Source organism: Panicum hallii, chromosome 5 (genome assembly GCF_002211085.1).
Source record: "Panicum hallii strain FIL2 chromosome 5, PHallii_v3.1, whole genome shotgun sequence".
Taxonomy (NCBI): domain Eukaryota; kingdom Viridiplantae; phylum Streptophyta; class Magnoliopsida; order Poales; family Poaceae; genus Panicum; species Panicum hallii.
Window position 1 is genome coordinate 7,179,516 of NC_038046.1, and position 14,201 is coordinate 7,193,716.

Below are 14,201 nucleotides of genomic sequence, written 5' to 3' on the forward strand. Positions count from 1 at the left end.
ACTGAACATTTGAACATCTGTTTGCATTCTTCCAAAGAAATCGCAGTACTGCGTAGGTAATCCTTCATGAACCAACCAATAATCATGTTCTTTTCGTATGTATTGGCGTTCATGATGAATATTATGAAGGATTTAACAGATATTACAACGTGGGTGATAAATGATGTAACAAGATTATCATTGCATCAAACATAAATATCCGAATTCATACAAATTTGGTGGTAGAAACCAGTTTTTCCTTTCATTTATTGGAATAGCAAGTTTCTAGTTGTACAAACTGACCGGAACTAGTAAATTTCTGGGTCACAAATGTGTTCGATGTACATAGGCAAGTTAAGGCCTTTACCTATCCTGAATCTGAACTTCAATAAAGTGTTCTTTTTTGTATACACATGGAACGAACGGCGTTCACCTTGGAGCAGCTCGTTCTCGAACTAGATGGAGCAAGGCATCGTTAAGCAGCAGTCTCGAACTAGATGGCGAAGGGCATCGTTAAGCAGCAACTTTACCACGCTGTACAGGAGCTCGGAGGGAAGCTCTGTAGGCAGCATCTGACTTCTCAATGCCATCAAAGATGTAGCCAAAAGGAAGCATCCTGACGTATCTTCCTGAACCAGGAGCGATATTCAGCACACCATCCTCCCATACCACTCGGCCCCTTGATATCGTCACTTCCACCATTCCCTACCCCAAATGAACAGGATACACTCAGAAGTCGGATTAGAGTTCCATACCAAATACTGTTGTTTAATGTGTGTGAAGAAGAACTGACCTTTCCTTTCCTGCCTTCGTATACATTTGTGTTGGACCTTGAATGATGTGTGTGGGCACCCATCACAAAGCTCCTTTCAGGGTTTAGGATGATGATATCTGCATCAGATCCTTCCAGGATTGCTCCTTTCCGAGGGTATATGTTGAAGATCTTGGCACTGAAAAGGGTTAAGTAATTTCTATCATTGTAGTTTGGGAGTTGAACAATGAATTTGGATAAGACTAACTGGTTACTGCAAAAGTAAATCCTGCTTCCAGCAGAGTTAATATGTAATACCATTCCGTGCTTGTCACTCTGACATAGTCGGTGACAGAAATCTTGCCGGTCTCCTGTAGAAATTGCATAAACATCAGAGCAAAAGAACTGACTACAGAACCTAAGGATTACTGATGTCAATTTCATTTTAAACCGTTTTAAAAACTGAACTTACCACCATGCTATCCCAAATTATATGCATCCGTTCCTCCAGACCTGGATTCAAGTATTCAAGGGAGAGATGTCTTACTTGACTTAAATTAACACTGAAACAGGACAAGATTACAATATTCACTTTTAGCAAATATTAGGTCCATAGGCCCTACCATTTACACCATTGGGAATCTTCCGAAAATCATCAGAGCCAAAGGCTTTCTGTGTGGAATTGAATGTGCAGTGATCAGTACCTACAAGCTGCATAGAAACAAAGTACAATTAGATGCTTATGCAACTATGCAAAATGCAACAAGTTTCCTTATCCATAGCAGGTAAGTAAACGTTGCTCATAAATTAAAATACATTGATTATTTACTAACAAGGAAAGTACAATTTTCAGTGGTGACTGACTCCACATTTTGGAGTATGCCACAAGTGCATCACCTGTAAAATTCCTGATGAAAGAGCAGCTTGGAGTGCTTTACCGTGCCCTGCTTCCCGGATTGGAGGACTCATCACATACCTAGAAGCACATATGAGATAGATGATATATAATCCAAAAAAAATACTAGTGAGCTTATTTTCCAATTTACTTTGAAGCAATTGTGAAGTCAGGATTCCAAAGCCAAGAATCATCAAGAACTAGTCCAGAAACCACTGGTTCACCAATAACTTTCTGCCCTGCAAAGTTTTTAGTTTACATTAACCTAGTCAAGTTGTTGAATGTTACTTAGTAAGACAAGCAATATATTCAGTACAACATGACAAAATATAGAATCATCGAGTTCTCAGACCCCATGAGGTCACCAAAAACCAGGCAACCTCTGAAAACAGTAGCCCCATTTGAGAGTAGGAACTCTGGTATGGCTCCAAAGTGGAGACAAACCAAATAGTGGAAGAAAAGGTGTCAGGCAGCTCACCTTCTCTTTTAGCCTTGGCAATCTCCTCCATTGCATCAACGCTCATCACATGAACAACATACAGTGGCGTATTGATGAACTTTGCTAAGCGGATTGCCCGTGCAGTTGCTTCTCCTTCCAACTGCGGTGAATAAGAAAATAAAATTATTTGACTCTTCCAGTAGCTTCATGTGAGTAAAGTACAAAAGTTCCTAAGTGCCTTTATTATCAGCAGAAACCTGAACATATATTATATATCAAGGAGAATAACAATAAAAGCTTGTATTACAATTGGAGGCCTTGAGAGAGCATGCCCTTCTGGACCAGTTATCCCAAGGTCGATCATCTGCTGTTGTCCTTCGGCAACAGCATCCCCATTCTCTGCATGAACCATAGCCAGGGCACCAAGCGACTTGCATTTCTGTAGGCCTTGCAGAAGGAGGTCATCAGTGACCATCAGGGAACCCTTATATGCCATGAAGAACTTGAAAGAATTGATCCCTGCAATTGTTACAATGTATTCATTTTAGCATCTAACAAAATATCAATCATGTCATTGAAAATATTTTACTGATCATATTATGCCATGAAGTACAGAAAACCAAAATGCAGACTGACCATGTTCCTTAACCATCACTTCCATTTCCCTTGCAACCTCATCATTCCACTTGGTAATGGCCATGTGAAAGCCATAATCCATGGCAGCATTTGCTGCTTTCTGCTTGTAGGACTCCAAGCCTGCAGTCAAGTTGCCGTTCACAGGAATGACAAAGTCAATGTGCATCGTCGTCCCACCAGCCAGTGCAGCAGCATGCCCACTGAAGAAGTCATCTATGGTCACGGTGCCCATGAACTCCATTGCCAAGTGCGTGTGAGGGTCAATTCCACCTGGAAATTCCCCCGGAAGGTTGATAAACCGAGCAACAAGTAACAACAGATTCTGTAAATATTCACCATATCACAGCAGTAAGAAATCACCTGGCATAACATATTTTCCAGTTGCGTCGATCACCCTTACATTATCATCACCCACCTAGAAATGGGTAAATGACACGTGTGAGTCGATGACAGAAGACTTGTAAACTGCGTGATTTTTTTGCGATCATAAACAATTGATTCTTCCATCCTAGAAAAATAAAGTTGTCAGGAATCCCGAGCCACTTGGCATCCGGGAACATGGCTGCAAGTGGGAGCCATCCTCGAGCCAAGTAGAACACTGGGATCTAAGCAATCTCGTGAAGGCGCAGCGAGCACTCACCGGGATGTTGGGCCGGACGGCGACGACGACGCCGTCCTCGATGTAGACGTCGGCCTCCTCCGCCCTGTGCGCGTTCACCACCGTGCCGCCCTTGATCAGGATCCTCGCGCCGTCCCCTCCACCGCCGCAGCCGGCGTCACCCCCCGCCGCGCAGAACTGCCATCCGTGCAGCCGAATCCAGCCACGTCAGGCAACCAACCAGAGCCGCCAAACGTGCGACGACCAAGGGAAGGACAACGGGACAGAGCCGAAGCACACCCACCTCGTGCGCCGGATGAGACGCCGCGACGGCGACGGCGAGCAGCGGCAGCAGCAGGAGGAGTCGGCAGGAGGGCGTCGTCATGGCCCGCGATGCCGGCGGAGTGGTCGAGCGGAGAAGCAGAGCAGATGAGACTAGAGAGTCGCCGTCGCAGCTCGCTTGGCGTGTCGTGCGCGACGAGCTATTTAACAATTGAAAAGCAGCTCGGCGATTAGTGGGGATCTGGGAAGGCGCACGAGGCTCCGTCCCAATCTATTCGGATAACTCCACCCAAGCTGGTGCCAACCAGCTCTCACGATCACATGAACCATTGGCGCAAGTTCACCGTTCATCGTGCTCACGTCACACCACACTTTGGCTCCGCTCGTGTTCGTCACCGAGAGGAAAAGCCCCCGCACATGCCTTTGACAATTGCCAGCCAGAGGAGTCAAAGTGCGTTCTCCTCTGTTTTTTGTAATACACAACCTATTGTAACACTTGAAACCCTCTGCTTCCTTCCTTAAACGACAAGCAGTGCTCCTGCTAATTATTAAAAAAAAACAATTGCCAGTCAGGAGAGTCACCCGCGAGAACACTTCGCTAGAGAGTAGGATCACAAAGCAAGCAAATCGACACGTGTTGCCACTTGCCAGGTCTGTGCAATCGGCCTCTGTCATTGGTCAACGCTTCATCTTCCTCAACCAGGAAAACGTAAACTGTCTGATCACAGGCATAGATTCCCAGTTCCACAGGATCATGGCACTACAAAGAACATTACAGAGGATCATCATTCACCAGGGCGAACGGTTTCATTTCAGCAAAAAGAAGCAGAGAGACAGGCGCTCAAAACTGAAACTAACAGGAGCGCCACAAAAAGAATCCTGGGACTGCCACAACTTCCTATGGCCGCCACAATACTCTTGGTATCACGGTTCATGGGAGGAGCGAGCTAACATGATGAACTGCCTCCTGCGGTCCCGCCTTCTTCCACTGTCCCCACGGCGACTCTGCAGTCTGCAGAGCTTATCTGCGCTGCGCTTCATGGCGCCTTCACTGCTTTATGCGCAAATATGAAGAAAACAAATTGTCTCCTCATCTAATTTCACTTTCTTTCTTTCTTTTTGAAATTAATTTCACTTTCTAAGGTTGTAGAACTGCCCACGAACTCAAACACTTTTTTTGTTGTTCAGAGACACTTTGACACGACGACACATCAATGAGTAGATACTGTCACTGAGGAGTCCACCGAAGTAGCATGTACATATGACGAATGGTTAGGTACACCATCTACCACCGGAAGCTCCCTGCTCCCTGCCAAAATGAGCTGCTTAGCCGTCTCCTTCAGCAAGTCAAAAGCTGCTTCCCCCAGTCCTTTCCTGTGGCTTTAAACGAGGGAAGCTTCCTCACTCACCAGTCACCAACATATTGTTCAACGAATCTGCATTGAACTATCACCACTAGGACTTCTTTTCTTGGAATTTTTCAGAACAAAAACTGACGTGTAAGGAGCAGGTCGCTTCAGTCGTACGGGAAAAAATTGCAGAAGACCTTTCAGATCGAAGGAGCAGATTGTTTATAGGGAATATCTTGTTTCCACATGGAGGAGCTCCGTTGCTAGTGGTGCTTGGAGTACCGAAATTGAATGGAAAAGGCCATCCGCCATCTTCAGGTCAACATGTCAACACACGCTTTGGCTCTCTGGGAGTGTGAACACCCTTTCAGCTTTTCCCCACTTCAAGCTTCCAACTAATAATTGAAACAAACCAAGATTCAGGCCACAAGAGGAGGAAACACTGAAGCATACTCCCATGGCTGCAGAAGCAATTTTGGGAGCCTTCATGCAGACCCTCTTTCAAAAATTGTCAGAAGTAGCTCTTGATCAGTTCAGATCTTATAAAGGCATCCAGGGCAAGCTAGATACCCTCTCTTGCACTCTCTCTCAATTGCAGGCCTTCCTTGACGATGCAGAGGCAAAGCAGTTGGCAGATGCGTCTGTGAGGGGATGGCTGGCAAAGCTCAAGGATGTCGCTTACGACATTGATGATCTACTGGACAGCTATTCAGCCAAGAGTATGCACCTGAGGCAGAGGCAGAGGCAGAGGAAGATGAAGCTTCCCACAAAGGCAAGTGTCAGTTCTCCCACCTCCTTCTTGCGTAGGAATCTACACCAGTATAGAATAAAGCAACAGATTAGCAGCATATTGGCGAGGTTGGAAAAGATTGCAAAAGAACGGGAGACTATTGGGCTCCAGATGTTAGGCGGAATGAGTAGGTCTGAGACCTTAGAGCGGCCGCAGTCGAGTTCCCTTGTAGATAGTTCAGCTGTATTCGGCAGGGAGGCAGACAGGGAGGAAATAGTAAGGCTTGTGCTGTCTGACAGTGGACATAATTCCTGCAATGTTTGTGTCATACCAGTTGTTGGCATGGGGGGCCTTGGTAAGACCACTCTTACACAGATTGTGTACAATGATGAAAGAGTGAAAGAACACTTTCAATTGAGGATCTGGATTTATGTTTCTGAAAGTTTTGATGAGAAAAAGATAACACAAGAAACTCTTGCTGCTGCCTATGACCAATCCTTGGCCAGTACTAGCATGAACATGCTTCAAGAAACACTCTCCAGAGTACTACAGGGCAAAAGGTATTTGCTTGTCTTGGATGATGTCTGGAATGAAGACTGTGATAAATGGTTCAGTTACAGAGCGGCTTTACTTTCAGGAGGTTCCGGAAGCAAGATAGTGGTAACATCACGAAATGAGAATGTTGGTAGAATAATGGGAGGAATAGAGCCCTACAAGCTACAACAACTATCAGATGATGATAGCTGGTCTGTATTCAAGAACCATGCATTCAGGCATGGTGACTGCAGCACACATCCACAATTGGAGGTGATAGGCAGGGACATTGTAAAGAAGCTGAAGGGACTACCTCTTGCATCAAAGGCGTTAGGGAGTCTCCTCTTTTGCATAACAGATGAAGAAGAGTGGAAGCACATACTAAGAAATGATATATGGGAACTATCAGCGGAGAGGAATAACATACTGCCAGCTCTACGGCTAAGCTACAACCACTTACCAGCACATCTCAAGCAGTGCTTTGCGTTTTGTTCTGTGTATCCCAAAGATTACATCTTCAGGAGAGAGAAGTTGGTTAAGATTTGGCTAGCACTTGGTTTCATCAGGCAATCTAGCAAGAAGAGACTAGAGGATACAGGCAATACATACTTTAATGAGCTACTAAGCAGATCTTTCTTCCAGCCTTACAAGGATAACTATGTCATGCATGATGCAATGCATGACCTTGCGAAGTCTATCTCCATGGAAGACTGTGACCAATTTGAGGATGAAGGGAGACATGAGAGTGCTATCAAGATCCGTCATCTTTCATTACCATGCAAGGATGGCAAGGGCATGCAGTCTGGTCCACTTTATATTTATAGGAAGTTAAGGACACTAATCATTATGCATGGACACAAGTCTAAGATGTCTCAACTACCTGATGATGTATTTATAAAACTTCGATTTCTTAGAGTGCTTGATATGCATGGAATAGGTCTTAAAGAGCTACCAGAATCTATAGGAAATTTGAAACAGCTTCGCTTCCTAGACCTCACTAGTACAGAAATCGAAACATTACCCGAAACTATTATTCAGCTCTATAATCTGCAAATACTGAAACTGAGTGACTGCAATTCACTAAGAGAAGTGCCACAAGGCATCACTAAGCTCACTAACATGCGGCACTTAGAGGCAAGCACAAGGCTATTGTCCAGGATACCTGAAATTGGAAGTTTGATCTGCCTCCAGGAACTGGAGGAGTTTGTTGTCCGGAAGCGCCCAGGATACAAGATCACAGAATTGAGGAACATGGACCAGCTTCATGGACAGCTTTCAATTCGTGGCCTTAACAATGTAGTTGATGGACAAGAGGCACTTGCAGCAAAGTTGCGGACCAAAGAACATCTTCGAACTTTACACCTCATATGGGAATGGGACTGCACAGTAATTCCTTCAGGACAAAAAGAAGAGGTCCTAGAAGGTCTTCAACCACATCTTGATCTCAAGGAGTTAATGATTAAAGGATTCCCAGTGGTGAGGTTCCCTAGCTGGCTGGCTAGTTCATCTCTTCCTAATCTGCAAACCATTCACATATGTAATTGCAAAAGCAAGGTGCTTCCACCTCTAGGTCAACTTCCTTTCCTTAAAAATCTCAATATAGCAGGAGCAACTGAGGTCACACAACTTGGACATGAGTTCACAGGATTTGGTCAACAAAAATGTTTTCCAGCTTTAGAAGAACTCCTATTGGAAGACATGCCAAACTTGAGAGAGTGGATGTTTGATGATGCTGAGCAGTTGTTTCCTCAATTAACTGAACTTGGTCTTTTCAGGTGCCCAAAGCTGAAGAAGTTACCCCCTCTTCCATCAACGCTGACATCGTTAACGATATATGAATCTGGACTCGAGTCACTTCCGGAGCTTCAAAGTGGAGTCAGTCAATCTTCTCTAACATCTCTGTACATAAATGATTGCCCAGATGTAACATCTCTGCGTGTCGGCTTGCTTGCATGCAACCTGGCAGTTCTCAAGAGTCTAACAATAGCCCACTGTGAACGGCTAGTTTCACTGCCAGAGGAGTGTTTCCGTCCTCTTATATCACTACGGAGCCTGCATATCTACGAGTGCCCTTGTCTGGTGCCTTGGACAGCGCTTGAGGGAGGCTTGCTACCCACTTCAATAGAAGATATCCGTCTAAACTCATGCTCTCAGTTATCATGTGTGCTTCTAAACAGCCTAAGATATCTTCCTCATCTCAAGCATTTTGAGATTGCTGACTGCCCTGATATCAGTAACTTCCCAGCGGAGGGCTTACCTCATACACTTCAATTCTTGAAGATATCATGCTGTGATGATCTCCAGTGTTTGCCTCCAAGTCTGTATGAAGTATCCTCACTCGAAACACTATTCATTGACAACTGTCCTGAGGTTGAAAGCTTGCCAGAAAAAGGCCTTCCCAATGGGCTCAAGGAACTCTACATCAAACAATGCCCCCAAATCAACCAACGGTGCCAAGAAGGTGGGCTGGATCGAGGCAAGATTGTTCATATCAGAGACATTGAGATAGATGGAGATGTTATTGTACCTGAACAGATATAAAAGGTAACACTTTTGCTCATAGTGATTTTGATGATGCAACTATCTCTCCTTTATTCTGCTGTCCACAAAGGCTCACATCTCCAGCAACATAACAAACTAGTGAGAGCATAACCGTTAATATTAGGAATATGAATTTTAGATATTTCCCGTTACTGGTTTAAATATCTCAACATTAATAGAATGGTTAACTAAATTAGGAGGAATGAAAGAAACTAGACTGCAAAACATTTATAAGAGAAACTTCCAATTTGCTCTTGCTTTGGTAAATCCCCCAGTAGCTTGATGGTAATTAGCTGTACCAAGTGGGTTATGATCATATATGCAGTATGCACATGTAGCAATATAACAAAAGTATGGAACTACAAGAATACCATACTGATAAGATTGTCAAGGACCATAGGTACTACTACAAAATAATTGAGTTCTTTGAAGAATTTTAATATACTCATTAAAAGGAAACAGTAGCACAGATAATCAGTAAGCTAGCTACAAATGCTTGTACTAAAGCTAAGAGCTACCATGTAGAGGATACTTATCCTGTTATCCAGGCCATCACTATCCTCTACCTAGCTGCTTATAACATTTTGGCCAATTTAGGTCATAGTCCACCACTTTATGCAATAAGTTTTAAAGTTTAAAATGTAGTCGGCCTTTTATTCCGATCTCCTTTGGTTAAGAAGTGTAACAAAAGCACAACTAGATCCCTTCCCTTTATAAACATGGAAATCAAAATCACACTCCAGCAATTCAGGATCGGCCCAATAATTTTACAACAACGATCTGGTTCGTATAGCTATGTCTCGCAAACATCTCATTCCAATGATGTAAATATAGCCTCTAGGTATCAATCTCATCACATCACATTAACACGAATGGAAGCAGGAAATTTGATTTAGGGGACTTACTTGCTGATACTGGACAGGGTGCACCGGACAATGCGAGCAGAGGAAGGAGGACGCCGGCAGCACTTATACTAGCTCCGGCGTCGCGAACGCCGTCGCCTACGCGCATCCGCCGACCTCGCCGGCAGGAGGGCCGCACGGCCCTTCCGGCCCTTCCACTGGAATTTGCCTGGGGCCTGGGCGGCGGTCCTCTGGTCAAGTTCCAAAGAACACCCTGCCCGTTACCACACTTACATTTTGGTCCCACGCACGAGGCAGTGAGTCAACCTCCTTCCTAACTAATAAAAGGGATCCCTAACTAAAACTATGCGGCCCCACCGGCCAGTTGCACGGTGACGGGTTGCGGAGGCGGCGCCGGCGCCCGAAGCGAGTGGCTTCTATGCTGGTGTCGGCCGCCTCTCCACCGGCCGGAAGCTGGTGCCCTGGTCGAACTGGGAAGAATGGCGCTTCGTGCGCGACGGCCTTTTCTCCCCCTTCCCCGCCGCCGCTCTTCGCAGGGTAACAACCTCCTCTCCATAGCCCGAGAAGCCCCCTATTTTTCAGCACAAGGGTGTGATTTTTCTAAGTGTTTCGTTGATTGGTTCAGATTGCGGCGTGGCGGAGCAGGGGCTCCGTCCTGATCCCCGTGGACGTTACCGCCGCCTTCGTCGAGATACGGCTGCGGGATCCCTTCTTCCGGTACGATGTTTGTAGAAACTTTGAAACTGTTCGTAGCTGCAAAATTTGGATGGTTTTATATGCCACAAGTTGTTTGTTCTTTCCCCTAGGAGCGGATTGGCTGGTGATGATGCGATGGAGTCAGAGGAGATGCTCGCGATGCTGTACAGTATGGCAATCATGAGGTGAGAAAACTCTCGCTGCAATATCATCTTGTGTGTAATACATGGTTTCGTTTTATTTTCCACAGTAAAAACTTCAACAAAGTACAACAAACATTTATTCTCTACTTTTTTTCTACTGTCAGGCTTGTAAATGGTTTTGTGGAGAATCAACATAAGAAAACTGGCCGTTCCATATCTGAACTAGCTGAGGCTGTTGGAATACCACGAATTCTGGTGAACATTCGCCATGGTTAGAAGATTTTGTTTCTCATGTATTTTTACATTATTAATTACTCCCTATTATTTGATTACTTGTTTCGTCTTGTTTTCATATGGTCATTTGTGTCCTGATGATTGTTTGTGCTGCATGTAGAAAGTTCCCATCGCAACCTTCCCTCCTTGCCACTGTTACGCCTGGCATGTATTAAGGTAAAATGAGTTCGCTATCATCTACAAAATCTCTTGTCATATAGTTCTTTCGCTTTGCTACCAAGTGCTGTTTCGTGGTTCTCATATAATTTTGAGAGTTCTGGGAATTTTGTTTCTAGTCATGATATTTTACTTTCTAAGATAAAATTACTTTTAGGCATTTGATTGGTTGAAGTGTATTTACTGGGATCGCCAGACTAATTCAATTCCTGATGTTGAAGTGGAACTGGGGCCGAGATTGCATGAGATTGCTTCCTTTCTGAAGGAGAACGATTCAAAAGAATCAAAATCAGGTTCCAAAAGGAAACGTGAGTATCAGCAGCTTATAGAAAGAACTATGATTGAGCCAGCCACTTGATCTTCTCTGGTGCCGTAGGACCTTCTGGTAGGCCTGGTTACTGGTTAGAGATGCATTATTACAGCGTGAGATGTTAGTTCGTCATTATTGTACTCGGTTTTTCTCATTATACTAATTAGAAAGCTCATAGGGACAATTTTCCATAGAAAACATAACTTCGAGGAAAGACAAATGTGACCCACTTTCCATGAATATGCAAATATAGAAATATAGATCTTGAGTCCATGGAATACAGTACTCAACTGACTTCTCCAGATTCGTACGGTTTGCTTTGATCTATATGCATTGCATTTTGCAAGGAAGATTAATGAATTCTATGCCCCCTTACCGCCCTATTTATGCCAAGAAAACTCTAGGATTAGGCTCTAGAATGTGCAAATAATGCACCTCATGATAAATTTTGATTTTACTTGTCTCTTCCATTAATCTGAACCTTTTCTCTTTTGGCATATATAGGTGCAATTGTGTAACTAAGCATCCTCATTTATTTGTTACAATCATATCATCTACTTTCTGAATATTCTTATTGTGAATATGAGTATTTAACTACTTATAAGAAATGAGTAAAGTGCCGTTGTCGAAAGTTACAAGTCGCCGTCAAGGGAATACATTGTCACAACCAAGACATCTCACATTTGTTGTGTTACTTCTAAATTGCAGGTTCTGAGAAACTGATAGTCAAAGCGATAAAGTACACTCGTCGGCTATACTATGCTTGTCCCTTTGAGGTTGTCTCTGGTCTACTGGATCTTATGCAACTGGATGCTCCAGAGTCCCCTGAAAGCAGTGACATGAAAGAAATTCATAGTTTGGGTGTTTATCACTCATCTGACACTCAAATGTCAAACAGTGATATGAAAACTATCATAATGAAACTTTCAGAGAAAGAACCAAGATTGTTGCTAAGTGTACTGAAGTCAGTAATTGAAATGATCAAAGCCAAGGAAGAACTTAAAAAAAAGGTACTTTGAAAAGTATTATACTCCAATGTTCTATGCTTTCTGCAAAAATTATTCTGGTATTTCTTGTACTAAACCCCATGAATTGCTTAACAACCTTGATCTGCTGTCTAGACTTGATGATGCTAGTTGTCCATTCAGTCTTGTGAAGTACAATTTGTGCTGCCCTGTTTCTGGCCTAATTGGTTGTTATATTTGTAGGTGAATCTTATGCTTTTCTACCAGTTGGGCCATCTAAATTGAAAAAGGCTATGTTCCTTGGTTCTATGGCTTGTCACAAGCATAAAAGAGCTTAAGGATTCAGGCTGCATTGGGCTTGTTCATGAGATAGGAGTACTTTCTTCAGACAAGAATGCAGTTCCTTGTTTTTGCCTCGCAAAACTTCTACGGAAGTTACTGAATCTATCCACCATAGGTGAAAGCTGTATCATAGATGCAGCGCTGCTGTTGATTGAGATGGTCAACAGTAACAGTGTGAAGGAGAAATTGAGGAAACTTCCTGTGTTATCTTTGCCTAGGTTGGCTAAAGTTTCTTCCCTCCCACAATCAAGAACCATATGCAGCGAACAGGGATCACTTGAAAAGTCAATGGAGATGCTGGAACTGTTCAAGTTGCAGTTGAAGAGGCAGAATAATCCATGCTTAACGGAAACTGGCACCACTGAAGGACCATTCAACAAAAGCACACCAGAGAAACATAATAGATGGTCTGTAGCAAAGTCATGGACTCCTTGTCCAATAGGAACAATACCCTGCTCATTTAGTTCGTGTGCTGTTCTTCCTGCCTTTGATGTTGTGGATCATGGACTGGAGGTTGCCACATTAGAACAGCATGGAACTTTTGAGGAGGTTGATCATTCTGAAAGGTTTGAATCCCAGTCTGATGAGTTGGATGGTGAAAACATTCTGCAAATATCAAGATCATCACCAGAATATGATATTTCAGATATGCCAGAATTGACATCTCCTTTGAAGGGTAGATTACTGGTTGGTGGTGTTTGGAAAAAGGTGTCCGAAGAGGAGTTACTCTTGATAAAATCAAAGATGAATTTGTTGTTGTAATACCATCTAGCTAGATTTATCTCTCAATTGTCAATTTTGTTTTGGGACAAATGATAGTGCTGCCTTGGAGCTGAGGAAAACAGTGCCCTTCCCCCCATATTTGTTTTGAGAAATTTTTGTTTTAACCTCCTATCTTTTTACATAGCTTGCACTTTATACATACATCTCGTGTCTGTGCTTGCTTGGTCACTTGAAGCCATTCAACCACCCTAATCTTCAGCGCTATGACTTGAGTGTGAGTGCATGTATAGCCAGCCAGCTATCTGCAAACCTTTCTAGCGGGCGAGCATCCCTGCGTGGTCGTGCAGAGCAGGAGCCAGAGGCTTCAGCAAGAACTCCGCTGAACTCCCGATGCATCCCACCCCTATCTGCCGTCCGGACGGCTGGCCTCCCACCCAAAGGGACAGTTCATTCTACAGGACCCAAAGGGCGAGTGTAGCCAGGGGTTCTCACGCCGCGCTACCAGCTAACGCCTCCACCTTTAGCTCAGTCGACTACGCAAGTTGCGCGCAAAGTGCTCGGAACTCAGAAGACAACAATGACGTTAGCTGATTGAGCAGTTCTTTGGCTTGTCCCTTCAACTCGAGATCCCAGTGCATCCCATTCCCAGCAGCAGGCAGCATTGTGGCCTGCTCTGCACTACCAGAAGGACCGAGAAGGCAGCTCGATCTGCTTGGTTTCCTCTCAGCTTTGGCGAGACGGGGGAGGCGCGGTATATATTTTCGGATGTTTGGTTTGAGTAACAGGATCACCTATCACCTCACCTTCCGAGTCTTTAAATGTTCGTTTGGTTTGGGAATGAAGTAGGCTGGTTGATCCATCGCTATCTCATTTCAGCTGACAGCCACATGCACATGATTAGCTTAGTATAATCAGAAACATTTCATCCTTCTAAACTTCATAGAGTGGCTCCATGATGATGGACCGTTTTATTCT

The 14,201-nt window shown here is 44.0% G+C and overlaps 3 protein-coding genes and 1 long non-coding RNA gene across 5 annotated transcripts; 1 reads left to right on the forward strand and 3 right to left on the reverse strand.

Moving 5' to 3' along the window:
- Window positions 1-180: 180 nt before the first annotated feature.
- Window positions 181-3,967, reverse strand: LOC112893703 (dihydropyrimidinase-like). Its single transcript, XM_025961164.1, has 13 exons — window positions 3,603-3,967; window positions 3,341-3,496; window positions 3,061-3,115; window positions 2,701-2,970; window positions 2,372-2,583; window positions 2,104-2,224; window positions 1,777-1,864; window positions 1,628-1,706; window positions 1,354-1,441; window positions 1,203-1,243; window positions 1,049-1,101; window positions 773-929; window positions 181-684 (listed from the first exon to the last, which is right to left on the reverse strand). The coding sequence occupies exons 1-13, from the start codon at window positions 3,681-3,683 to the stop codon at window positions 493-495; spliced, it is 1,593 nt and encodes a 530-aa protein (XP_025816949.1). The 5' UTR covers window positions 3,684-3,967; the 3' UTR covers window positions 181-492.
- A 1,366-nt stretch (window positions 3,968-5,333) lies between these two features.
- LOC112893705 lies at window positions 5,334-7,514 on the reverse strand. 2 transcript variants are annotated; one of them, XM_025961167.1, is made up of 4 exons: window positions 7,356-7,514; window positions 5,860-5,970; window positions 5,657-5,740; window positions 5,334-5,570 (listed from the first exon to the last, which is right to left on the reverse strand). In XM_025961167.1, exons 1-4 carry the CDS (start codon window positions 7,457-7,459, stop codon window positions 5,492-5,494), a joined length of 378 nt encoding a protein of 125 aa, XP_025816952.1. In that variant the 5' UTR covers window positions 7,460-7,514; the 3' UTR covers window positions 5,334-5,491. The 2 variants fall into 2 exon arrangements, with proteins under 2 accessions (XP_025816952.1, XP_025816953.1); XM_025961168.1 differs by lacking the exon at window positions 5,860-5,970 and having other exon boundaries at window positions 7,356-7,478.
- A 956-nt stretch (window positions 7,515-8,470) lies between these two features.
- Window positions 8,471-9,963, reverse strand: LOC112893706. The gene is made up of 3 exons (XR_003228895.1): window positions 9,640-9,963; window positions 8,721-8,830; window positions 8,471-8,610 (listed from the first exon to the last, which is right to left on the reverse strand). It is a non-coding gene; the product is annotated as an uncharacterized LOC112893706 (long non-coding RNA).
- A 12-nt stretch (window positions 9,964-9,975) lies between these two features.
- On the forward strand, window positions 9,976-12,603 carry LOC112891850 (ribosomal biogenesis protein LAS1L-like; the record flags this gene model as incomplete). The annotated part of the gene is made up of 8 exons (XM_025958835.1): window positions 9,976-10,134; window positions 10,223-10,314; window positions 10,404-10,478; window positions 10,601-10,707; window positions 10,831-10,886; window positions 11,044-11,194; window positions 11,905-12,206; window positions 12,405-12,603. Coding segments are annotated over 8 exons (984 nt in total), but the record flags the coding sequence as incomplete, so codon positions are not given.
- Between the last annotated feature and the right edge of the window lie 1,598 nt (window positions 12,604-14,201).